This window comes from Rhopalosiphum padi, chromosome 3, assembly GCF_020882245.1.
Source record: "Rhopalosiphum padi isolate XX-2018 chromosome 3, ASM2088224v1, whole genome shotgun sequence".
Taxonomy (NCBI): domain Eukaryota; kingdom Metazoa; phylum Arthropoda; class Insecta; order Hemiptera; family Aphididae; genus Rhopalosiphum; species Rhopalosiphum padi.
In genome coordinates this window covers 77,047,538-77,074,391 of record NC_083599.1, presented here as the reverse complement: position 1 = coordinate 77,074,391, position 26,854 = coordinate 77,047,538, and the positions used below count along the sequence as shown (strand labels likewise).

General features: G+C 26.1%; 1 protein-coding gene across 2 annotated transcripts; it reads left to right on the top strand.

Annotated features, from left to right (window-relative positions):
* The first annotated feature begins 5,672 nt into the window (after positions 1–5,672).
* Positions 5,673–22,442, top strand: LOC132927748 (protein crumbs-like). 2 transcript variants are annotated; one of them, XM_060992335.1, is made up of 23 exons: positions 5,673–6,043; positions 9,771–10,129; positions 10,223–10,409; positions 11,440–11,565; positions 11,634–11,735; positions 11,816–11,932; positions 12,019–12,136; positions 12,210–12,348; positions 12,422–12,632; positions 16,883–17,002; positions 17,255–17,463; positions 17,891–18,059; positions 18,913–19,146; positions 19,216–19,452; positions 19,515–19,595; positions 19,665–19,814; positions 19,877–20,025; positions 20,095–20,176; positions 20,250–20,363; positions 20,429–20,588; positions 21,404–21,589; positions 21,660–21,879; positions 22,134–22,442. In XM_060992335.1, the coding sequence occupies exons 1-23, from the start codon at positions 6,022–6,024 to the stop codon at positions 22,353–22,355; spliced, it is 3,714 nt and encodes a 1,237-aa protein (XP_060848318.1). In that variant the 5' UTR covers positions 5,673–6,021; the 3' UTR covers positions 22,356–22,442. The 2 variants fall into 2 exon arrangements, with proteins under 2 accessions (XP_060848318.1, XP_060848319.1); XM_060992336.1 differs by lacking the exons at positions 11,634–11,735; positions 11,816–11,932; positions 12,019–12,136; positions 12,210–12,348; positions 12,422–12,632.
* The last annotated feature ends 4,412 nt before the right edge of the window (positions 22,443–26,854 follow it).

The window sequence follows — 26,854 nt, the reverse complement described above, 5'->3', positions numbered from 1 at the left end:
ATTTGGAACTAAAAAATGAACTAGTTTATTCTAGTTCATTCTTCTTTGAAGAACAACCAAGGATCAAATTCTTATTTTTTTTAGAAATAAAGAATGGAATGAATTCTTTTTATAAGAAACTTGTCAAACACTGCTACTACTATAGTGTAATATGAATTATATGGACAATTTTTAATTGTAAGTGTTTTTGACATGTCTGCTGTGTACTTAAGGCTATAATTATTATTAAGCTATATTTATTATGTATTACATCTTTAATTATATAAATATTAAAATAACTAATATGCACTGCTATGCATGAAATTATGGTTTCACGATAATTAAGCTATATTTATTATGTATTACATCTTTAATTATATAAATATTAAAATAACTAATATGCACTGCTACGCATGAAATTATGCTTTCACGATAATTATTGAGCTATTATATTTAATATTTATTTATATATTATATTTATTAAAATTTACAATTTTTTTCAATAGAATATTGGCACTGAAGAGGAAAAACAACTGCTTATGAAGCAATTACAGTTATCAAAAGGAAAATCTATCTGTCCAATCTTAAGAAAATTTGCCATGACTTTACATTTTTATTCACCTTCTGCATACAGCTATGTTCGGACAATATTCAGTAATGCTTTACCAGATGTGAGTACCATTAGAAAATGGTATTCAAAATTAGATGGTTTGCCTGGTATGACCAAAGAATCTTTTCAAGCAATTGCATTAAAAGTGAAAGAAATGAAAGGAAATGGTAAACAACTATATGGTTGTTTAATAATTGACGAAATGAGTATTAAGCAACATGTTCACTGGACTGGCACACGACATCAGGGGTATGTTGATTTCGGTTTAGGTGGCAAAACTGAAGAAATGGATAACTTACCTTATGCAAAAGATGCTTTGGTCATACTAGTCGTCGGTATGAACACTAACTGGAAGGTACCAATCGCCTATTACCTTATAAATGGAATTAGTGCTGAGGAAAAGGCTAATATCATACTTAGTTGTCTTCAAGAACTAGATACTACAGGGATTATTATAAAGACTTTAACTTTTGATGGTGCAGCAAATAATCTTTCAATGGCATCTGAATTAGGAGCCAATTTGCAATATCCAGATTTAAAACCATATTTTTTGCATCCTAATACAAATGAAAAAATTCAAATAATACTTGATCCATGTCATATGGTTAAACTGTTAAGAAATTATTAAATGGAGTTACTTTATAAATCTTGTTAACCTTCAGAATGAAAGTGGACTACATGCTGCTACAAAATTAAGAAATCGCCATATATTTTATTTTAAAGAAAAAATGAAAGTTAGACTCGCTGTGCAAACTTTTAGTACAAGTGTAGCTAATGCAATTTCATTTTGTATGAACGATTTGAAACTAGACAATTTCCAAGGCGCTGACGCAACAATTGAATTCTGTCTACGTATCAATAACATTTTCGATATACTCAACACAAGAAACTTGTTGAGTAAGGGAACGTACAATAAATCCATTAATAAAATGACAAAAATCGAAATTTTTCAATACATTGAAGAATCAATTGATTATTTAGCTGGGATTCAATGTAATGAAAAATTTCCAAAATGCGGTCAGCGGTCAATATTAAATTCCCAAAGAAAAACTGGTTTTCTAGGGTTAATTATTTGTTTAACTAGTCTTAAGAATTTAGTAATGGAGCTAATTGATACAGAATATCTTAGCTTCATTTTGACATACAAATTCAGTCAGGACCATATAGAAATGCTCTTTTCAGCTATTCGGGCCAAGGGAGGATTTAACAATAATCCTACAGTCTCCCAATTCGAAGCAGCTTACAAATCAATAATTGTACATTCTGAAATTAAATCATCATCCAATGCGAATTGTATGGCATTAGACGATACTACAATACTTAGAGTATCTAGTAGCAACAATAAAGTCAAAGATACTCAATCAGAATTATTAGATTTATTGTGTGTTGCAGGAACGGAAAATTTAGAAGACAATAATTTATTATCTATTTATCAACATAGCAATTTTATTAATGATGTTGTTGCTTATATTTCAGGATTTGTTGTTCGCAAAATAAAAAAAACAATTTTATGTGATATATGTGCTGCAGAAATAGAAGTTGGATCATCAGAATCAAAACTTTTGGATTGTAAGAATCGAGGTGGACTAATCAAAGCTAGTCATGATGTTATTCAAATTTGTAAAATTGCTGAGCGCACCATCAGACAATTTAAAGCAATTGACAAAAGCAATGTTATTAATAAAATAACACTGGAAACCATGAAAAATATTAATATCGATAAATATTTCACAAATCTTTCATCACATATACTAGATCAAGAACCATTAAATAATCATGTACTTCAACTCATAAAAATAATTATAAATATTTATTGTAAATTACGTTTGCATCATATTAACTCTAGTACTAATGACATTGATAATAAAATACGTACTTATTATACTAAATTAATTTTATTTAAACATCAATAATTATTAAATTATTACTATTATAAAATATACAAATATAATATTATCACGTTTATTAATTAGTTATTTTTTTTTCTGATACATAGTATCGGCGAATCTCAAACAGCTCCCGTCCCTTGTTTGATTATTCCCAAACGGCTCCAGTTTTTTACAACACTAATTTCCTCCCACTTCATACACTTATGATTGTCTTAAAAGAGGTTTGAATAGAAATGTGTTGGTGTACACTAGGTAAGTTAAATAGTATTTGTGCTATTATTTTTTTTATTATTATTAAAAATTATAAATATTAATATGTTTTTAAAGGTATCTATACTGTAAAATAGGTCATATTCTTATAAAAAAAATATCAACCATTATAAGATTATAAAACTGTTTTTATTTAAATAATAGAGCTTTCTTTAATAAGTATTCTATGTACCTGTAAAGTTTGTTGATTCAGTTGCCTTTGTAAAAAATTGTACTACTTCCTTCACAGACATCGATCTCTAACTAGTTGAACTGATTCAATCATTTCTGAATAAAAAAAATTAACAATTATGAAAAATCTTTACATACAATTTATGCCTATCTGAATAAATTATAATAGGTATTCATTATTATATACTTTCCTATAAAGGTACTAGTGTAATACCTATTTAACTTGGAAATAGTTTAAATTATTACTTACCCGGTCACGGTTATTATGGACTTACAGTCGGATAATATATCTAAATTTAAACTTAAATATATATAATCTTAATTTTCAGTATTTCACACGAGGTAACGTCACGTTTCCAATTAGTGGAATTTAGAACTCCTCGGGGTTTACCACACATGCATGTTGATTGATTTTGAATATCATTAGACATTTCTAATAATATTTTACGAATCGAGAAATATTCGACTTTAATATACTTATAAAATACTATAAACATTATTGAACAACTTGGACATAATAAATTAATAAATAACATAACGTCATAATAAACCAACGTACAGTGTTTTACGCTTTACTGTGTACTGTGTAGTGTGCAATGCCGCAATGGCCGCCGGCCGGTAGCTAGTGGACATAACAACTGCATAAGGAATTCCGTGAAATAGCTACGATAACAATCATGGGATTTTGGTTTATTTATAAACAATAAACATTATAAATTAAATGTAAGAATACTTATCATTTATCAGATTAACATTTCGACGTCTAATACCACAAAATTCTTATAACTTTTAATGTTATTTCATTTTATTAGTTTTATAGGTACACGCAAGGTGGATATATCATATATCATATATATATATATATGATATATCCCCCTTGGGTTTCCAATGAGCTTGTTTTATTTTTAGTACATATATGATATATATTAATTATTTTTGGATTTTCCATATAATCAAAATTTTTGGTAATCCGTTTTATGAATTTAAAATTTAAAAATACGGTATACCGGTATATCGACCTATAAAAAGTACACATTTTTGAAAAAAAAGTGGCAAAACAAAGACATTTTCTTCCATGAATAAACCGCTCATTGTCTGTCTCTCTCACACACATGTGGCTTCAATGTATTACATGTAAAACGGCTATCATTCCTGGTCTATTCTATTATATGTCTATGGTTTTCTAATAGTTTTTGAAGATCTGGTGCCGCATTTTTTTTTTTTTTTTTGAAAACGGTAAAAGGATATATTTTTATTTGTTGTTTTATTCGTACAACCATAAACGGCACTAACAGTTGGCATATTTAAAACTTTAAAATACAAAGTAAAAATTAAAAACTACAATTGTCCGTAACCATAACAATCAAATGTTTATACCACCTATAAGTGATAACGTAATCATGATAAGAGCATGGCAGCCATACTACAATGATCAATTACGATTTTCGATTACTGATAAATCAGTTTATTTTGAATTTTTATCATTAAATCACAGTATCACACATTCACACTATCCAGTTCAATGATTAGATAACCACAGTTCACAAAAATGATCGACTGTAGTAGTTGGTACTAATTTGAAATCATAGGGCATACATCATCGTATATTGTGATAATAAATTGTCGGAATTCTATTATCACAAAGTATATCTATCGACTATACAATTATATCAAATATCAGTACACTTTGGTATAGCAATAATGATTTTTAGGATTTTAGAATATTTAATTTGGATATAATTATTTTAACTAGCAAAAAAGCTAGGGGGAGTTGCCCATCCCTTTCATCCTTGCGGGCATCCTTGAATATATATGACTATATGAAGTGTTTCTATACTTATCTATTGGAATAAAAGAACTGTATTTGTATTCCTGTAGTAGTGATATTGTGATATGGTACTTATACTATACTAAAATATTTACTACATGTCTTATACATTTGCACATTTTGTTTTGCATATAAGTAAAACCTTTAAAAACTTTTGTAAATACACGTAAACATTTTTTTAGTTCATTTATTACATATGCATTTCTGTACTGCACTCTAAAATAAGGGCTGATTAAGTATAAAATATATTTCCGCTGCATATCAATATATAGCTATAATTAATAATACATTTAGTGTACTTGTGCGTGGTATAAAGCTTTTATGGGTAAATAAATATTTTACTATATCACACGAGTACACGAACAAGTTCAATCAACCTTCTAAAAATATTTTAAACTCACAACCCGTTCGATGCTTAGTGAGTACCGTAAAACCGCTTTATATTATAATTTTAATTTATAGATACTGTGATTAAGTAATAATAAAAAAAAGTTGATAGAGATACTAGTAAATAGGTTTTAAATGCGATCGTAAATAATGTAATATATCCATATATAGGTACTTAAGTATACAATTAATTGAATCATTGGATCATTTCAAAACGATATTCAGAAAATACCGTTTGAAAAATATGTTTAATTGTTATTACTGATCCATCATCGTCGCAATTTCAATAAAAAAACTGAGTTTGATTATCTTTGATAATTCTTGATAATCAAACAAAAACAAAATTCCAATGTTTATCTTTTTTCGTTTATCGCTATTTGTTGATTCTTAATTCTTGTTATCATGAAGACTAGAATGAATAATCCCTATACTAGGCGGGTTAAAGTAACAACCCTATACGCAGCGCCACCTGTGGCCGTTTAATCGTGCGACTCATTTTGGGACGTTATCAGAAGCGGAGTTTGGTTTCCTTATTCTATTATCCACGTTTATTATAATAACACAAGTTGATAATTACAGAGTACGGTGTCATACACTCATACTTTCTCATTGCGTTATTACTTTTCGACTTCCGTAGTGGTGTGTAATTTTTGTTGATGGCAGTCGGTTGTTTTTTTATATGAGAAATTAACCGACATATCTACGTCGTATGCGTGTATTCTTATCATTAAAAAAATATTTTTCGCTTGTGCCGGGAAACTTCCATTGTTGCTGTACATCTGAATGCCGTAGCACACACTCCCGCGACACGTACAACAACAATTAATACGACGTCGTGCACGATCAAACTATATTACCTACATCTATGTAAACACTGAAGAAATACAATGCGGTCCATTATTTTAATCGGTGAGTAGTATTTGTCGACTGACATGAACTATTGACGTTTTTGATACATTGTGTTTATTCCTAAAATGTCCAAGAAAAATAAATGGTATCGATGATCATTGAATGCTTTATGGGGATTATCACTTTTTATTGGTTTTGAATATCTCTGAACAGTCGACATCTGATTGAATTACTTTATTTTTAAGTAAACTCAATTTTGAATGTCCTTTTGAGTGTTTGAACATTAGTCCTATACATTTGAGTCTACTGGTTTTAATTATATTGAAGAAAAATATTATTGCTTATTAGTTTGTTATAATAATGATTCTTATTTATGATATGAATTTTGTGTTGTTTCCGTGTTACTACCATAAAACATCACGTAGGTTTTTATTGTTATTTTAATTTTAAAGGTTTAATATTTTACATAACTATCACATCTAACTCACTTACTATAGTTAGTATACTTAATACTTGAAAAATTAACTTTGTTAGGTACCTATATAAAACTTTGATTTTATTTCCTTATAAGGTATGGTTAATGTATCGTCATAAAGCTGTGATTACATATATAGGTATACAAAAAAATAAATAGGTACTCTATATTTTGTATATTCATTATATTTATTTTTTATTACGTTTCTGGATTAAATTTTACGTTAATTTGTTTTGTTGTATTTCAAAATAAAATATATTTTAATCAGAATTGAAACTTTGCGTTATAGCATTTATTATTGTTTGCTATACGCATAATGGCAATTTAATAATATTTTTATGTATCTTATTATATAAATATCATGAACATAATCACACTGTTTTACAGTATTTAAAGGTTAATTAATAACAGTAATAGTATATGAAATAATCTTTCCTTCTTCGACTTATTAAGGTCAACCATAACGATCCTTTACCGCTTCTAAAATCCCTCTTCACTATTATCTATTTGTTGCTTTACTGATGTTGACTTTTCAATTCTATTCTTATCAAATTTCTTTTTACTGTAGTAATAATTATTTTATAATAAAATATGTTAATTTTATTTTGCAAAATTTAATTGAACCTACTTTATTTCTGTTAGAAAAATAAATTATTATTTAATAATAGTAATTTAAATGTATAATTAAACATCTTCAGAATTATAGGGTTACAGATAGTTACCACTCAGAATTGTTTTGCATCGTTTACAATGATCTATTATTTAATTTCAATTTAAGACATCCATTTCAGCAATTTACTAAATGTCTAATTATGAAATACACTAATTATACTAAATAATAAGAACTAATCTTTTTTTCTGTTGATATTTTCTTGGTCTTACATGAAGTTAAATTTTTTCATTTTTACAAAAATATGGTAGCTATTTGTTTTAACTTTGGCTATTTAAGATAAAGTAATAGAGTTCAATGTGAATAGGTCCAACAGTTATTTTTGATTTGATTTTATAATTGTTCTTAAAAATGTTTGGATTATTGTGAATCTAAACATAAAATATCTTCATTTAACTCCTGATGTTCATTAAATATTTTTTCAAGACTAGACTAGTTATTAATTAGTGATAAATAACATTATGAATATTTATTTAAAATCCCATTTTAGGATTATTCTGTGGTTTATCATATATATTTTCACCACTAATTGTTTTTCTATTATATTGATTAAATTATTAATTTATATTTAATGTGTAAATTAAACTTTATTTTATACACTATTACTGTGTACATATACATAACTCACAAGGAATATTATTTATAAATTTATAATTTGCACTCTTTTTCAAGTCCAGATTTAGAGTAGCCCATCAAGATTTTCTCAGTATTTCTCCAGTTAAATCTGGGCCTGGAATCATTTAGATTGAATAATACATTACTGACATAATATTGTTCAATGTAGATGATAATATTTTGACTATTTTATGTTTATATTGTGGATAATTCACCTTAAATAATTATCAAAAGTATGTAAATGTGATTTAATTTAATCAAGTAAAAATGTTAGTTTAATATTTGGTACAATATTAATTTAACCAATGTACAACATGAAGTAGTTCATGTAAAAATGTATGGTCAGGTCAATAGAGTATTTTTATTAATTTTATTTATAATAAAATTAATTACATTCATTGTTGTTATACAAAGTGGAACTTATAACCAGTGGCATTTGTTTTTTGTACTATAATACAATAGATTGACAGGTGACAGGTTTATCATGACTAGGTAAATGAATTGATTAACTAAAAATGATATTCCTAATAAGTAAAATATTAAAACGGGAAATATAGTAAAATAATCAATAAAGAGTTAGTATTCTTGTCTATTAGTTTTAAGTTTAAAAAAAAGTATACCATCCGTTTTATTTTAATCTTTTTGAAATATGGATTATTAATCTGTAATAGATAAATAAACAATTTTGGAAAGAACTATTACAATTTATGTAGGTTTTTTAGCATTTATATTTTGAATATTGCACCTGGGAACCTTAAAAATTCAAACCTAATCAAATTTTAATCGTTTCAAGCAATAAATCTTCATAATATCTCCTCTGTAATGCTCTCTGGTACACCAGCAATAATTGTATTCTACATTAACGGTTCCCAACCAATAGGCCACAAACAATATATTAAAATTAATAACGTATATATATTTAAAATAATATTATTATATACTTAATAATTAGGATTCGGATTTGAAGGCAAATGCCTTTCTTTTATTAATCATAATAGAAAAATAATTTTTATACAAAAATGTGTTTCATTTAATTTCTTAGACGATGGATCTTTTTTTTTTGCCTTTTTTTGCCTTTTGTACTTATAAATGCCTATTTTAGTAGCAATCTTAATTTAGATAATTATTTAAGTATGAAATACGCCCTGATAACTTCGGTGGACGTAGAAAGATCCTTTTCGATGTACAAAAATATTTTGAGCCCTACCGTAACCGTTTTTCTGAAGACAGCTTATCAAAATACATGGTAGTCAATTTTTTTTTAATACCAACTAGTTTATTTTGCATTAAATTAACTGGTATAACTCAAGTAAGTTAATATTTAAAATTGTTTGTAATTTGTATTTTGCTCAAAATGTGTGCATTTAAAAGTGTTTAAAAAATGTTCACTATTTTATTTTGTAGTATATTTATGAATTGCCTTTTTATATAAATTAAATGCCTTTTTTTACATTTTAAATGCTTTTTTTATTGATTATGTAGCCTTCAAATTCGAACCCTATTAATAATATTATATATTTTATATGCATACGTATATAGGTGTGCTATTGGTCAATAGTGAATCTCTAAGATTTTCTAACAAATTTGATGGTCCACACAATTAAAATGGTTGGGAAACCACTACTCTACATCATGATTTCAACATATTAAAAGTGTCTACACTTGCTTCCTGTGCATTCACAAAATCTCATTTAGCCATGCAAAAACACCCCATATCCAAACTCTCCTCTTGCACAACACCTGACAACCCCGTTAATCATCTAAAATATAAACGTGATCTATTAAATTAACTATAACAACTAATTTCTCCTATGTTCAGAAATTGGAAGTAGTGTCGATAAATGCTCTCTTCCTTCACGTTTTCCAGTTTTAGTGCTCTAATTGTCAACATGTTTACTTATTATATTATTTTATATATGCAAATTGTAAATGTCTTTTATAATCAAGTAATATTTAAAACAAATATATATTGTATTTATATTTTATAATGTAACATGGAACTAATAAAATATATGTTTTATTTTCAGTAAATGTATTTGTTCATTTGATATGTACAAATACTCAGAGGCCTGGAGGCACTTATAGAGAAGGATATTTCAATAGTTCATCGTGGTTAAATTTATTTCCTCCCATTTCTTTGTACAAACATATAGGATTCAGCTTTAGGACATGTTCTGGAGGACAAATATTTTCTCAAACACAAGACTTGCCATTTACTCAAATCTCAGTAGATGTTCTTCGTGATGGTTTGTTATTTACTTCATTTTTCCAAAACAAACATTTTGATTCAAAAATCCAGGGGGATTTTTTTGATAATTCTTGGCATAATGTTAATATGATTTATAAACTTGGAGAATTAACAATATCTGTTGATGGCTTACAACAAGTAAATAACTATTTATTTATGTGTATTTAAAATTAAAGTAATCTAACATTATTTAAAAAACTTAAGTATAATATATATCTAATTTTTGTTTAGGTTATTGCAAATTCAACATTTAATTCAGAAATTATAAATTCTGAAATTACAACTGATCAATCTGTGCTAAGAGTAGGAGATGGTTTTGAAGGTTGTTTGTTAGAAGGTCCAAATTTTATTTTTAATTCATCTTTAAATCAAGCTTATAAAGTTGTTTGGGGACATTGTCCTCTAAACAGTCAGTCATGTATGTACATTTAATATTTAATGATTTAGTACTTATTGGTTACCATGACTATTTATACAATTTTTTGGTACTCGTTATGTTATTACAATTACCATAAATTAATACTGCATTATTAACATAATAATGTTAATATAATTTTGAAATCTTTAAGACAAAATAATATAAGTAGATCTGCCCAATAAAATTTAAATCGTAAATAAATTATTTTAGTGTAATGTGCATTTTTACTAAAAAAATTTGAGGCTTTTCATAAAAATTAAATTTGTTGCGACTTTTTTGACAGTATTGACTATTTTATTGAAGAAATGAGTATACGTATATGGGTCACAAATCCTAATTTTATGTAAGAAACTGATATTATTTTAGAAATGTGTAAAATACTTATGTGTTGTTGGAAATTGGTTTTTTGATATATACCTTACGCTTTTAGTGTCGATAGACAGACCTAATTATATTACAGTGAAACCTCCCTTAACAGACACTTCTTGGGAAATGGGCACATTTCCCCTACTTTTCTATAGGAAAACCTCTAAATAACAGAGACTTTTATGGTATTTTAACTTTTGATTTTAACCATTTCTATCGTAACTTTGTGGAATTAGAAAATGCATTAACATACAAAATTACTTCGTGTCAAAATACAAAACAATCTAAAGTAACAAATTTTTTTAATATAATATGTTAGCTTTGTAATTTTTATATTATCAATTTTTTTATCCTTTTACCTTCGCATTTTTAAAAATACATAATAATTAAAATTAAAATAAATTAAATTTATTATGTACTTATGTATATGTATAAATAACTTTAAATAAATAAATCAATGTTTTAATTATAATTTTAATTTTTTATTTCTCCCTCTAAATAGCAGTCACAATTTCAACGACCAAGTGTGTCCAGTATTTAAAGGTTTCACTGTATTTGGTTTTGTAGATAACAAAATTGAGTTTACTGAAAAATTGTATCACAATCACCAATAAGTACCAATTATTTATGTACCTAGTATTTAATATTAATTATTAATTTGCAGGTACGGGTATTGACTATTGTTCTCATGCTCCTTGTATGATGCATGGAGTATGTGTTCCTAGGCAAAATAAATACCATTGTATCTGTCAACCTAGGTACTCTGGAAATAATTGTGAAATTGATAATGGTAAATCTAATATTTTATTTTTAGTTTTCTATTTTATGAATTACAATTTAACAACTAGTGTATTTCAGGATCCTTTTGTGCAAAACATAATAATCGTTGTATGTATGGTCTGTGTAAAGAAATAAAATATGGTGAAGGTTTTATATGCTATTGTGACCAAGGATTTACTGGTATACTATTGATATTTAATTTAATATTATTTATATGATTTTAATTGCTCATATTTATTTATTTTAATATTATTGTTTAGGTAAATTTTGTGAAATTGAAATATCTGCACATGTTTGTTATAATAATCCATGTAGAAATAATGGTACATGTAAATTAACATCAGGAGGTAAAAGTTATGAATGCATTTGTGCACCAGGTAAATTAATTTTTATAATTTTTGTATAAAAAAATGGTTATAAATTATTTAATAATGTTCTATGGATTTTTTTCTTTTTACCATAGGATTTAAAGGAGATGACTGTGAAATAAATATTAATGAATGCTTGTCAAGTCCTTGTCAACACGAAGGTGTGTGTGTTGATGGTGTGAATAATTATACATGTGCATGTAGTAAAACTGGGTAAATTTGTACTAAAAATGTTCATATTTAATATTTTAATTCATTAATTTAATATTTATTTGTTGGCATTTAGATATAAAGGAATAAATTGTGAAACAAATATTAATGAGTGTGAAATAAATCCATGTTTCAATCAGGGTGTATGTTTTGATAACTATGGAAGTTATACTTGCCAGTGTCAATTGGGATTTGGAGGAATCAATTGTGAAATAGTAAACATTTTCTTTTAATCTTTAATATTGAATATAGTATAAGTTTATAATTTCATTTTTATTAATTATAAAGGATTTAAATGAATGTATATCAAATCCTTGTCAAAATGGTGGTCAATGTAGAGATCAAGTTGGAACATATGAATGTCGATGTGCTCTAGGATTTGTAGGTAGAAATTGTGAAATTGATATGGATGATTGTGAAACTGCTGTATGCCCAACAAACTCAATTTGTGTTGATGGTATAGCGTCACACTCGTGTCATTGTAAATCAGGATATACTGGTAAATAAATACTATATCTTTATATACATATTACCACCTATTATTTTTGTTCTTTAATACATTTTTTGTTTGTGAATAAAAATTCATATTATATATTAATACACATAATTTATTTAATACATTATATACTTTTATAGCTTTAACTAATAGTTAATAACTATAATTATTCTTTATATAATTTATTTCTTAAAAAAAAAATTGAATATTTGTAGTCTCATATTTTAACAATTAACCCAATTGTTTGATAAAGTTTTGTTAGATGTTGATCTATTTTATCTTTTTTTATAATTATTAAGTTCTTATTATTATTTATAAATTGATGATGTTGTCAAATAATGATCTTACCATTTACAGTGGTCCGCTACAATATAGCACTTGTGAGCACTGGGTAGTTGTTGTTTTACTCTCGTCTGAGTATATATTAAAATATATAGTTTTGTGATGTCCCAAGATACATGGTATTGTGTTTAAATGTTTTATAAACACTTCATTGCGAACTTAACAATTATAGTTGTTCTATTCTTATTTTTGGTGTTACGATCAAATTATTAGTCATTTAACCTATAGCTTTTTTAGTATTTATATTTATTTTATCATTAATATATAGAGTGATTCTTTTATTAAACAATACTCGTTATTTCAAAATCTATTAATATTTTACATAATTTTCAGTCAAAATAAAACAACATTTGAAAAAAAAAAATATTATATTTTTTAAGTTTTACTTTTTTGGATGAAAACATACATTTTTAATTTCATGTTCTAAAGTAGAATATTTTTATAGGTATTCATTTAATAAATCAAAATTTGGTTTCATAGTTTATCCTTGTATAAATATATATAAAAGAACAGATCTTTTCTATGTAACAAGTTTCTTACAACACTGTTTTTTTCAAGAGTTGTTCCAAATGCTTCCCCAAATGACTCTATGTAGCCTATTTTTTGTCTGAGGGAAGAGTATATATTGTATTTAAATGTTAACGTTTATAAGTAAGGCATTTGAATAATTTTACAATTTTTTTTCCTTAAGCTGTTGCAAATTACTCCCTGAATATTCTGTTATTTGAAATTGTATTGCTACTTAAGAAAATGCAAGACCTGTTGTTTAATGCTTAAGAAACTTTGGTTTTATTCAATATTGATGCGTATATTATAGATACCTAATTATATAAATAATTATGTTTTAGTTCAAAACTACGCATGGGCAAATCCGCATAATTTAGCTATAGTAAACTAGTTAGTTATGACTAGGGCCCGGAACTTGATGACCTAAAAATCTTTAAAAAATGCACACAAAAAGAGTGTTAAAATAACTTATAAACAACAAAAAATGACCATAAAAATACAAAAAATGACTATATAATGAATAATGACTTAACATTTTTAAAAATTATTATTTAATTAAAATATTATTACTACTTAAATTTAATTTACTTAAATACTTTTAAACAATACATTTGTTACACTGAACAATTAAAGTGTGTTTAATATTTTCAAATAAAAAAGATCGGCGATTGTCCGATAGTAAAGTTTTGTAGACTGAAAAACTTCTTTCGACTTCCACAGATGTAATTGGCGCATATTTGAAAAAAGTGATGTCATCTACATTCAAATCATCTGGCAATCACCTCTTGACCTTCCAATATTTTTGAAATAATTTGCATTGTTTTATAACCACTATTTTTTTCTAAAACAGTTTTACATTTATGTTGAATTTCGCGCCCAACTATATTTTTTGCTAATTGAATTTTATTTTTTTCTTCTTCTACAATTACTATAGAATCGGCAAGGCATATATTTGACGATTCTAATCGTGTGATTGAATTTGGTAGCGATCCAAAGTTTGATTTGATAAAAACTAAATTTAATACTAAATCTGGATCGGCGATCAAATCAATTACTTTTTCAATGGAAGTCGCATCATTTTTGTCTAGTTTCGTGATTATATTTTTAATCATACCAAAATGTTCACAATAATAAAAGGCTGCCGTTAACCATGTTCCCCACCTAGTTAGCACAGGTTGTGGAGGTAATGGAATATTAGGTACATGGTCTTTAAAAATTTGTACTCTCGAAGGAGCCTTTAAAAATATTTTTTTACAGTTTGATATCAGTTGATCGACTTTTGGGAAATGTTTTCTGATTTCTTCCGCCATCCTATGTAAGGCATGAGCTAAGCATGTTACATGTTCCATCTTTGAATAAAATACCTTAATAGCTTTACCTGCTTTGACCATATAAGGTGCAGCATCACTCAATAAAAGCAGTACTTGATCGTGTTTAATACCATTGGGCCAAATAATTTGAAGGGATCTATCGAACAGTTTTGAAATTGTACTATGATTTACCTTTTCTAGGACTTCTGTATTTATTAGGAAATGTTTTCCGGGCCCATTCAACTCTAAAGTTCCCACAACAACATTTGCTACATAGCGCCCTTCAATGTCCGTAGTTTCATCTAAAGTTACCCAAATTTTCTGATTTTCTACGTAAGATCTAATTTTCTCAATAGTGTCTATATAACACTGAAAAACATACCCTTTTCTCAAAGTGGATTCATCGGGAATTATTTTATTCGTATATTTCTTCAGAAAATTTTTAAATTCCTCGTTCTGTAATTTCTGCATTGGAATATTTGCAGATAATAATGCATGACACGCAGATCATGATTAAAAGACGATTTCTTAGATGGTTCGGTAATTAAACGTTGAATTTTACTTGTACTTTGTTCTTGTTGTATTTTTTTCAGTTCAACTCCATTAACGTGTTTTTACGTGAAATGTGCTGCTCGACGGTAAATTTTTTGTCAGCCGCCACTTTTACCTCGCAAATTTTGCAAAATAATACAATGCCATCGGTTGAAAAAACTTCTCTGCCAAAATGATTTACAAATGAATTCAATCGAGAATTATCCGAAACTTTGTATTTAGGCATTTTTATACAATAAATTAATTTAATTTCATAAATATATTACTCGAAGTCTGTCGCGGCAGTCGATAATCAATAAAATAAACACATTCGTCTTTCACATTCACAATGTTACACTGCAAAATATAAAATGTCCATCCGTCTATCCGTCACTATTGCGTTATCGTACGTCTCGTGCGATTATCGGATCTCATTGCGATAATGAAGGGGAAACGGTACTTCAAAATAACACACGTGTGTACTGGGCCTAAAATAGTATCTGCCTACAGTTCATCATAAAATAATAATCATAGATTGCGACAACAAATGGTAAATCTAACGAACGTCGATAATCAAAAAGCTAATGTAAACTGAATATGTTACAATAAAGTGTAAACAAGAAAAATAAGAAAAATGCAAATATATATAAAAAAAAAAGTATGAAAATGAATAAAATGCACTAAAAATACTAAAAAATGATCGTAAAGCATAAAATTACCTAAAAATGCAAAAAAATGCAAAATAAAAATTGTGCCATTAAATTGTATATTTCATGAATCGAATTTCTGTAAAGACGAGCCTTGAATGTAAGCATTGGAAAAAAAGATGCAAATGCATCAAGTTCCGGGCCCTAGTTATGACTGTATGAAGTATTTAAGGTTTAGGTAAACAGAGTAATAGACCAACATTTTGCAAAGTATCTTCTTATCATTTCACCGACTCACCTAAACTTAAAATAATTATTACAACTAACTATTTTTCTGAATTTTGATTTTTATGTCAATACTCCAAAAAATATTCTGATTCTGATTCAGAAATTAAAAATGTGTATTATCATCCAAAAAAGTAAAAAACTTAAAAATTATAGCAATAAAAGTATAATTAAAAAAAAAAGCGGTTGTTTTATTTTGACTGGAAATTATGTAATAAAAATATTTTTAAATATTTTACTAAATTTTGAAATAATGAGTGTTATTTGATAAAAATAATCACCTATTGTAAAGTGTTTGCTGTTATATACTACCCATTCATTAAATACAATTAAATGACAACAATAATATTTTATTATTGTAATATTTAAATTAAATAATGAAATGTATGTAAGTGTGTAGTGTATACCATTTAACACAATAATACGGTGTATATTAAAAAAAAAAAATATTTAAATGTGTAAAGTACACAAAAAATCTTATGAATAACTGGTTAATTTATTTTAAATTCAATTTGAACATAGCAATTATACTAATTGAAAAATAATTTATATTTAAAAAAAATACATAAGTAATTTTTTTTTTGTTTATATAATCTCATATTAATTAATTTACTTGTCAATTAATTATTAGGTGTTCCTCCTAATTGTACTGAAATAACAGTTTGTAGTAGCCATCCTTGTCAAAATGGAGGTTTGTGTGGCTTATTGTCAAATGGCCAGTTTAATTGTTCATGTACATCAGGATTTACAGGTATTTATTTTATATACATAAAAAAATAAAAATTAAATTGTTTTTTCTAGAATAGGTAGTTATTTTAGGAATTTATTATCCAGTTAATTTATGATTTTAATATATGTATATAATTATATATTTGTTAGCTAATTTTAATCAAAGACTTAAAATGTTTATTGCCACTTGTTAATATTAGAAGTTTTAAAAATAAATAGTAGTTCATTATTGCACAATTTGCATGGGTATAGTTTGGAGACAATATTATTACAGGCGCTTTTTGTGAGCATGGTAATATAGTGGCTCAATCGCATGCTGATGATGTTTGTGTGCTCATGCCTTGTCTGAATTCTGGCACATGTATATCCCAAGGATCTAATTATGAATGTAAATGTCCTACTGGCTATACTGGTCGAAATTGTGAAATTACTATGAAATGTAATGCTAATCCCTGTCAGCATTTTGTGTCTTGTCATGATCATGTGAGTTTATTTATGTTAACAGTGCACTTTAATAATGAAAAACTAATTCTTTTTTATGCAAAAACGGCTGTCATTTAGTTAAAGTATAGTTGACCAACATTTTTAAATTTATGTATTAGGATCTTAAGATTGGTTTTAAGAATTTTCATATTTTCAGATAAATATATTATAGATTTTTTAGTACTTTGGTACTTTCTTGTATGTTGGTATATGTGTTAAATATGGAAGAATAGAATATAATTGATTCGTAATATAATGCTTCTTTTATAGTATTCTTTTATTGGTGTTTATTATGTTATTCAGCAATACTTTAAGTATAATGATAACCAAAACTGCTTTTAAACATATTTGTATGCTTTTTTAAAAAAAAAATATCACAGCACTTTACACGTTTAAAGTATCACTAACATTATTTTATCATTTGTAGGTTGGTGGGTACTATTGTGAATGTGAACTTGGTTGGTCTGGGCAACAATGTAATCAACATGATCCTGGTCATGCTTGCAATCCAAACACTTGTGCTCACGGTGGTACTTGTATTCTATTAGCAGGACAAGCTGATAGTTTCCATTGTGAATGTCCCCCAGGGTTTACTGGTAATAATAAAAATTCTATTAAATATAATTTGGCTTTTTTTAAATATGTATATAAATATAAATAATGATCTATTTATTTTACAATTTCATATTAATTGCATTTTTGAATCAAATAATCAAATAATATTATATTGTTACAATTAAAGTTAAACTATGTCAAATATTGTTGCAATTGAATAAAACAATACACATATCCTATATTATATTTCTCTCATTATGTATAGCAATATTTTAAAACCATTCACCTATACTGTATTTTATGAAAGAATATGAATATAACAAACATTTAACTTATGTGATGTAAGGGTTACATGCATTTAGTATTTCGGTGACGGTGGGTGCTGTACTGTTAGGATATAATAAAATTAATAACTGTGCACTCATATTCTTTCAGAAAATGTTGTGAACATAATTTATTATCATTTTATTTTAAGTTGATTATTATATCATTTAAGTATACAACTACAGATATTTATGTTTAATACAAATCATTATTAATCATTATAAGATAAATATTATATACCTATATAATATATATACAATATACATGTATTAATTAAGTATATAAGTCAGTTTAAACATATTGTAATTATTTAATTTAAAAAATAAATAATGCTAATTTTAAATAATTTTCTAACTATACTTTATTTAAATTAAGAAATAACCCTAGTTTTTTAGCTTGTGCACCCTCGGACAAAAACTAGCCATTGCCAAGAATACTTCTAATGTTAATTAGAGTATAAATTCAGCTAAAAAATAAACTGTTCTATTTTTTCTATTATTTTTAGATATTATACACATTTTAATACTATATTAAAATTATATATTATATTATGAAATTAAAATATTATAGGACAGACATGTCAAATAGTTATTAATGAATGTATGTCCAAACCATGTTTAAACGGTGGAATATGTCATGATCTTATCAATGGTTTTCAATGTAATTGTACCAATAACTATATGGGTGCTTACTGTCAATTACCATTTGATGCTTGTACTAAAAATCCTAGCCCTTGTTTGAATAATGGTACTTGTATACATAAAACTTCATCACTTAATGATTATTACTGCAAGTGTTCTCCAGGTAAAAATAAATACATTCAAATTATCTTTAACTTTTAGGTTATTAATTCTTTTAAATATTTTATTTTAGGGTTTGAAGGTACAAATTGTGAAGTAAATATCAATGAATGTCTAATGGGAACTTGTCCAATCAGAAAAGTTTGCATTGATGGTATTAATACTTATGAGTGCATATGTCCTGAAGGATATACAGGAGAAAATTGTACAAAATTATTAAACGATTGTCGAGATCGTGTTTGTAAAAACAATTCTACTTGTATAGAGAGCCCAGATGGTTATATTTGTCATTGCATGTCTGGTTTTACAGGTAAAATATATAATAAATACTTAAATATTCAAAATTTTCATTTTTATTAAATATATATTTAGGTATCAATTGTGATCAAGATATAAATGAATGTGAAGTTAACAAAGGATTATGCAATTATGGAATTTGTGTTAATACTATTGGTTTGTTAAATATATATTATATATTTAATTATAATAATGTTTATATAATATTATGTTTGATTTATTTAGGGAGTTATCAATGTTTTTGCCGTCCAGGATTTTCTGGTGATAACTGTGATATAGATTTTGATGAATGTTTGTCACAACCTTGTTATAATGGTGCTACATGTGAGAATAAAATTAATGGTTTTAATTGTATTTGCCCTCTGGGATATACTGGTATGTATTGATTACATTTAAATAAAAATATATATTGTAATGATTTATTTTTATTTTTTTAGGTAAAGTTTGTAGTATTGATGTCAATGAATGTAACTCGAATCCTTGTTTAAATAGTGCTACTTGTATTAATAATATTGCATCTTTTACATGCTCGTGTCCAATTGGCTTAACAGGAAAACTTTGCGAAACAAATATTGATGACTGTGAAGTTAGTATATATATATTGTTTTAATAAAATTAAATAGATGTTTTAATTAAAATAAATCTATGGTTATAGTCTTCCCCGTGTCAGAATATGGGCCTATGTATTGACAAACTTAACAGTTATGATTGTAATTGTACAAATACAGGATTTGAAGGCATGAACAATTATTATTAATAAATAAATATCATTATGCTATAGTCAATAGTGTTTACATTTTTTTATTGTAGGAAAGCACTGTGACTTGAATATAAATGATTGTGTACATAACCCATGTGAGAATAATGGCACGTGTATAGATGGAATAAAAGACTATTCTTGCAAGTGTTATGCTGGTTATACAGGTAATAGTAAATTATTATTAACGATGTTAATTTTGATTATTATATTTTTCAATTATTTGTATTAGGAAAAAATTGTAAAGTTGATATAAATGATTGTGAAAGTAATCCTTGCCAATTTGGGGGCACGTGTCTTGAACATTCTAATGTATCCTTATACAATCAAAAAGATAACAATAACTTATCAGCTATATTTCACCAAGAGTTCAATTATGCTACAGCTAATGGGTAAATACAATTTAAGAAGATATTTTTACATTATTTTTTATAGTTTGTACAAAACAGTTGATTATAAATAGTTTTTGTTTATCTAATATACTTATAGTTATTTTATTTTTACCTATTTTCTTAAATAAAAAACATCTACTATATTTGTTTAAATAGAAGTTTAGACTTGTAAATTGTTTTATATTTATAAAGTATCCAAATAACTAATTCACTACAAACATAATAGGAAATATAATAATTGTTTAATTTTATTTGTTATGTCGTTCCAATTCCAAACATATTTAATTAATATAAATTTGTTTATAATTAAAGATTTTTAAGTTTCGTTATTGTATTATGATGTCTAAAAGTTGATTTTTTATAAGCAGTGATTATAATATAGTCTATAGTAAATAATACCATGTATTATCAAGAGGACGCCATACACACATGTGTTGCCTCAGTCTTACTAACATATATCATAGCAAATTAGCATTCAGCAGGACACATTTTGTGTTGTTAGCTTTAATATTAGAGTAAATTTACCTATTATCAAATTTAAAGGTAAGAATATTATTATCTAGAAAATGATATATGCTTTTATTGATATTATAATTTTCTAAATAATAATATTCTTACCTTTAAATTTGATAATAGGTAAATTTACTCTAATATTAAATCTAACATCACAAAATGTGTCCTGCTGAATGCTAATTTACTATGATATATGTTAGTAAGACAGAGACAACATATGCGGATATAAAGTTCTCTTAAGTATAAATTATTATATTATTGTATAATGCATAATATACTTATAATTCCAATAAATATTTCAGATTTGAATGTTTATGTTTACCTGGTACAACAGGCATTAAGTGTGAAATTGATATTAATGAATGTGAAAGCAATCCATGCCATTGGGGAGTTTGTGAAAATAGAATCGGTGGTTATACATGTTCATGTAAAGATGGTTATGAAGGTGTATATTGTGAAATTAAAATTAACGAGTGTGAAAGATTCAAGTATGATTTTAAAATAATTTATATTTAATGAATTATTTGAATTTTGTTGAATTAACATTTTTATTTGCAGACCTTGTGATCACGGAACTTGCATGGATCGCCGTGATGGTTACTATTGTGATTGTATACCGAAATATGGTGGTAAAAATTGTTCTGTAGAATTATTTGGATGTCAGGATCCACAACCATGTTTAAACAATGGTACTTGTAGAGCATATTTGTTTGACGAGACCGAACATCGCTATAATTGTACTTGTCCATATGGATTTCATGGACATAAATGTGAAAAGGTTAATTAAATAGATAATTAAAACTCAATGTAGAATTATTTTAATTTAAGATGATAATTGCTTTAAATTTTAATATATTTATACTTAATGTTGGTTATGTTGTAGTACAAACTGAAAGTCTAAACATTTACTATCTGATGTTTCTTAATGCTAGTTTTTGAAGAAAATACTTATTCCATATTATTTATTTGAACTTAATTTTATCACTATTTTTTAAATTTATATAATTTATCATTAACGTTTTATTATTCTAGCTGCCTATCATTCACAACTATGCAGATATTGCATTAATTGTCGGCCCAATATTACCTATTCTACTTATTGGTGGTATTGGCAGTTTGCTTGTACTATTTATGATGGCGCGAAAAAAAAGAGCTACACGAGGTGCTTATAACCCAAGCTGTCTAGAGTATTGCAATTCTAGAGTTGAATTAGACAATGTATTGAAACCACCACCGAAAGAACGACTTATCTAATTATATTTTTTTATTATTTTAACAACAATTGTTCAATAAGTTATAATATTTTATACATTTTAACAGTATTCTGTTTTTACTTATGTATATGTTAAACTAATTAATTGGTTATCATCCAACTTAATTTAATATTTTTTTTTTTTGTACAAGTTTAACTACATACATTTTTTTTTAAATAATAATTCTTATAAATAATTGTTAATAATTTATAATAGTTAAAGTATTGTATTTAATAAGTATATTTAAAATATTTCAATTTGTTCCAAAACCATTAATGAAATATTAAAATATATTTTCAATTTAACAAAATATTATTTGATATATTTGCATAGTACTTTTAAAAATAAGTCTGTTATATAATAAAGTTGCACTTTAAATTAAGACTATTAAAAAAAAAAGTATTTATCAAAAATGTTTTAAAATAAGATCCAAAACATTTATATATATCATGTAAATTATTATTTTTTAATTATTTTAGCTTCAAAAATTGAAACAAAGTAATCACTTGCTGGTTTTTTAAATTTTATTATTATTATTATTATTATGTATTACTAAATATTATTTTTATATTATATCTATTTAAATTGAATAGCTAATTATTAAGTAGATGGTGTGTTCATTTACGATTTATATTTCAACTATAAAAGATCGATTTTAAGCTTTTTTTTATTTTATAATACTTTTTTAATTATAGTATATCATGTAATTGCTTTCATAAATATTAATTTGTATTATAATTTTTGAACGAACATTTCCAGCTCTCTTTTTAAAAATGATAATTGTAATTTATTTTTTTTTATTGTTTAATTTTCTTCTTATTTTGAAACATAAAGTATAAAGCAACCCAATTTATTTACCATCATAAAATATTAAGTTGTATTTTAACTGAAATTACATTTTTTTGGTGCTCAATAGTAAATCGTCTTTTTTTTTTTTATAAAAAATAAGCTTGCCGATAATATTTTTTTTTACATTATGTTATTGCTTACTCAATACTAATAATCATCTTACTATTTATGATATATACCGTGAAACTATACATTGTATTTAATTATATTTTTTAGGGTCTAATTATTCCGTCCACAGTAATTGTGTAATATCACTTACATTTTTGATACATTTAAATTAAAAGGGTATATAGAAGATTGTAGTGTTAAAAATGATTTTGGGTCTTCAACATTCAGTAGATTAATATGAGATGTGTTTACTATTTAGTATTTTGTGACATTTTTCTGATTTTTTTAACCTTATTAGATTGTGTTGAACAAAATTAAATCTGTTTGAAAGTTGTGTGTTACATATTTAATATGTTATATTTGAGTGGACTTCAAACAAAATATTTGTGTAAGTGTTTGTATTTTTTTTTTTTTTTTAACTCACTATAAAAGTGAAGTGTGCACCCATTGTATATTTTTATATCAGTACTATATGCCATTATATATAATCGATTAAACACAAAATTATTTTCATCAACTTATAATTATTTTTGTAATACATTGTATTTAATAAATATTTTGTATTGGTTTGACAAACTATAAAGTAATATAAAGTATTATTCATATTTTAAAATTATTTTTTTTTTTTTTACAATAATTTACGGCTACCAGTACATATAATTTTTGTGTAAAATAAACATTTTTTTTTTATTACAATCATGTAGCAATTTTAATTTTAATTTTATTTATTTAAATTCACATATAAAATAGAAATCTTTTTTGCAAACCTTAAACTTTTAGTTTCCTTATACCATTATACCAATACTCTACGCAATCTTTGCATGATTTACTGTTTGGTTCGCTTTCATGCCAATTCTTATACCGACATTTTCGGCCGTTGCCTTACCAAACGAACGAGCTCTCCTTTACTAGATCGTTTTTAAAAATGAGAATTTTTACCGTAAGTCGTAACCTAAATAATTAATACCATATAGGATTAACCAACCCTGTGAATGGGTGTATAATGTACATCATAGAATAGATAAAATGTAAAATGTCATCTATTGTTTGAGTATATCATATAATTCTTTTGAGTGTGTTCTTACCAAAGTCCTCCAGTTGATCCCCAAGTTTCGATTTTCTTGTTTACTAGTAATGCTAGCCAAATGCAGTCCACGAAACAGCAAAACTCCGGCTTTGAAACAATTAGCCTAATTGGGTACAGTACAAAATAAAATTATATGTAGTCAAGATATAAAATAAATGATGGCAATATAAAAACCAGAATAACAAAGTTGTATTCCATTTCCATCTTGGTAAATGGTGTGTGGGGTGCTGAGAAGAGACATTAGATATTTTTGATAACTATTTATTTAATTCTTTTAGAAAAAGTTAATACTACAACCAGAGCTAGCATTAGTTTTCTCTCAGAAATATACAATATCGAAAATCTGCATTTAACAGAATCAATTTTGCTCGGTTACTCTTAATATTAATAAATTTATCTATTATTAAACTTTAAGATATACATATGATCTACAGCATCTCATAGGCTTTTATTGATATTTTATCTTTAATCCGAGTTATAAACTATAATAATTTATAACTACATAAATTAGTGTAATTTTATAATGTACATATCAATAAAAAATTATGGAGTACCATAAAGATATTATTCATCAGTGATGAATCATCACAAATTATTGTATTATATTTTCTAAATCAGATATAAGGAACCGGAACATTATTACAGAGGTCTTTTTTTCTCTTACACATATACTGCAGTTTGCGGATGATGCTCGAGCCTAAAAAAAACTCCTCTGCGTACCTAGTAAAATACGAGGTGAAATTAAAATTTTTTAGAGAGAAATAAAAATATGTTGTTTACCATACTTAACATAGGATGTTATTAAAAATATTTTTAATAAATAATTTTACACATTTTATACGTTATAGACCGCCCAGGTCTTCGAGCATCATTAGTATCTGTTATCTGTAACCATCATCGTTTTTCAACATCGCCGAACTTCCGTAGCTTAAGTTAGTTAATAAGAGTATTTGTCCCCAATGTTGTAACCTCTATGATTATTGCACCAGACTGAATCCGACTATAGATCCCCCCCCCCCCAATAATTAAACTGCATCATCCTCATTTCCTTGTATAATGCATTTACCAAATTATTAAAGGTAATATTATAATAGGTAAACACTTATAGTTTAGTTTTTATGAATTTATGTTATAAAAATTTTAAAATCTACTCCGCGGTAAGGGCCCTAGATGTTCGAGACACACTCAATTTAATATACATATTACTATTACTATTCATAGACACCTAAAGTGAATAATAATAATAATAAAATAATACAAAACAAATAAATAAAATAAATACAATTACGAATCATAATAATTATTAGTCATTTCTTTATATGTTAATACGGTACCTACGCCGGTATTTCGGCTCCGTTACAACTTAATCCATGGTTTTATGTCTCGGGCAGCAATAACCGTATTTAAAAATATTTACGACACTTATATCCTTTTGATATCCTTCAATATCAGCCACAATATATATATATATATATATATATATATATATATATATATATATATATCGTTGGACAGTATTTTAAGTATTTTGCACAGATCCTTAAATTTTGGTATGAGCTTTTTACATGTATTCGGAGTTTATCATTTTTTTTATCATGAAATAGTCACTTATAGAATAAATATTTTCTTGTTTATGTTTAATATCATATTATATAGTACGACTTATTTTGTAGTTGGTTTTGTCGTGTAATATTAAATTAATTTTGCTTAACTGTCTCGAATTCCCTATCGACGTCTGGCCACACCGAATCGTAGAATAAAATGAATTTAATTTTCTTGTATTTATTTGTTGTTCTTTTTCACAAACTGTGAAATAATATAGAACTCTATAGCCAATTCGCCAATTCTATTTCATTTTATTGTTGTATCTACGCTATTAGTTATTATACTGTAGTGGGTCAATCAACAATCGATGTGCCTTGGTAGTTTAACACTGTAGCCATGGTTTAATAAAATAAAATTTTGCAGATAATAATTTTAAAGTGTATATTTATTGAAAAATATTCAAAGTTTAATTAATTGTTATTTTAAGTGTATTTTGTAAGAAAATTAGACTAAGTCTGACCAACTATTTCGTGTTATCAATTGACTTGCTTGTGCTGGCTCTGGTAAATCACGTCTGTCGGAGTTCTCTCCAGCTCTCCAGGACCCTGGATCATCTTATATAGTTGGTTTCTTCACTAACTACTCTTCTCCTGTCCCTTCTGGTCAACTGATATGCGTCGTTTGTGTTCACACATTATTACGCAATTTAGGATTTATGTGGAAGTGCAATGACCTAAATAGATTGTGGGTTGTGCAAGGATGTAGCCCTGTCCGTACCTACATGTTGATATATGGTAATACACTAATACTCATTCGTATTGCTACTGCGTAGTTCTGATACAAACGAATCTGATTCGTTGTTTAACAAGGGATTAATATAGTTTTATAATTTTTGGAGCTAGTGTATATTT

What these genes read in the sequence shown, in the direction of transcription:
- LOC132927748 (XM_060992335.1), top strand. Translation starts at nt 6,022, where the DNA reads ATGCGGTCCATTATTTTAATCG. An exon ending in ATGTCCCCCAGGGTTTACTG is followed by an intron (nt 18,060 to 18,912) that starts GTAATAATAAAA and finishes AAAATATTATAG; the next exon opens with GACAGACATGTCAAATAGTT. An exon ending in TTGCATGTCTGGTTTTACAG is followed by an intron (nt 19,453 to 19,514) that starts GTAAAATATATA and finishes ATATATATTTAG; the next exon opens with GTATCAATTGTGATCAAGAT.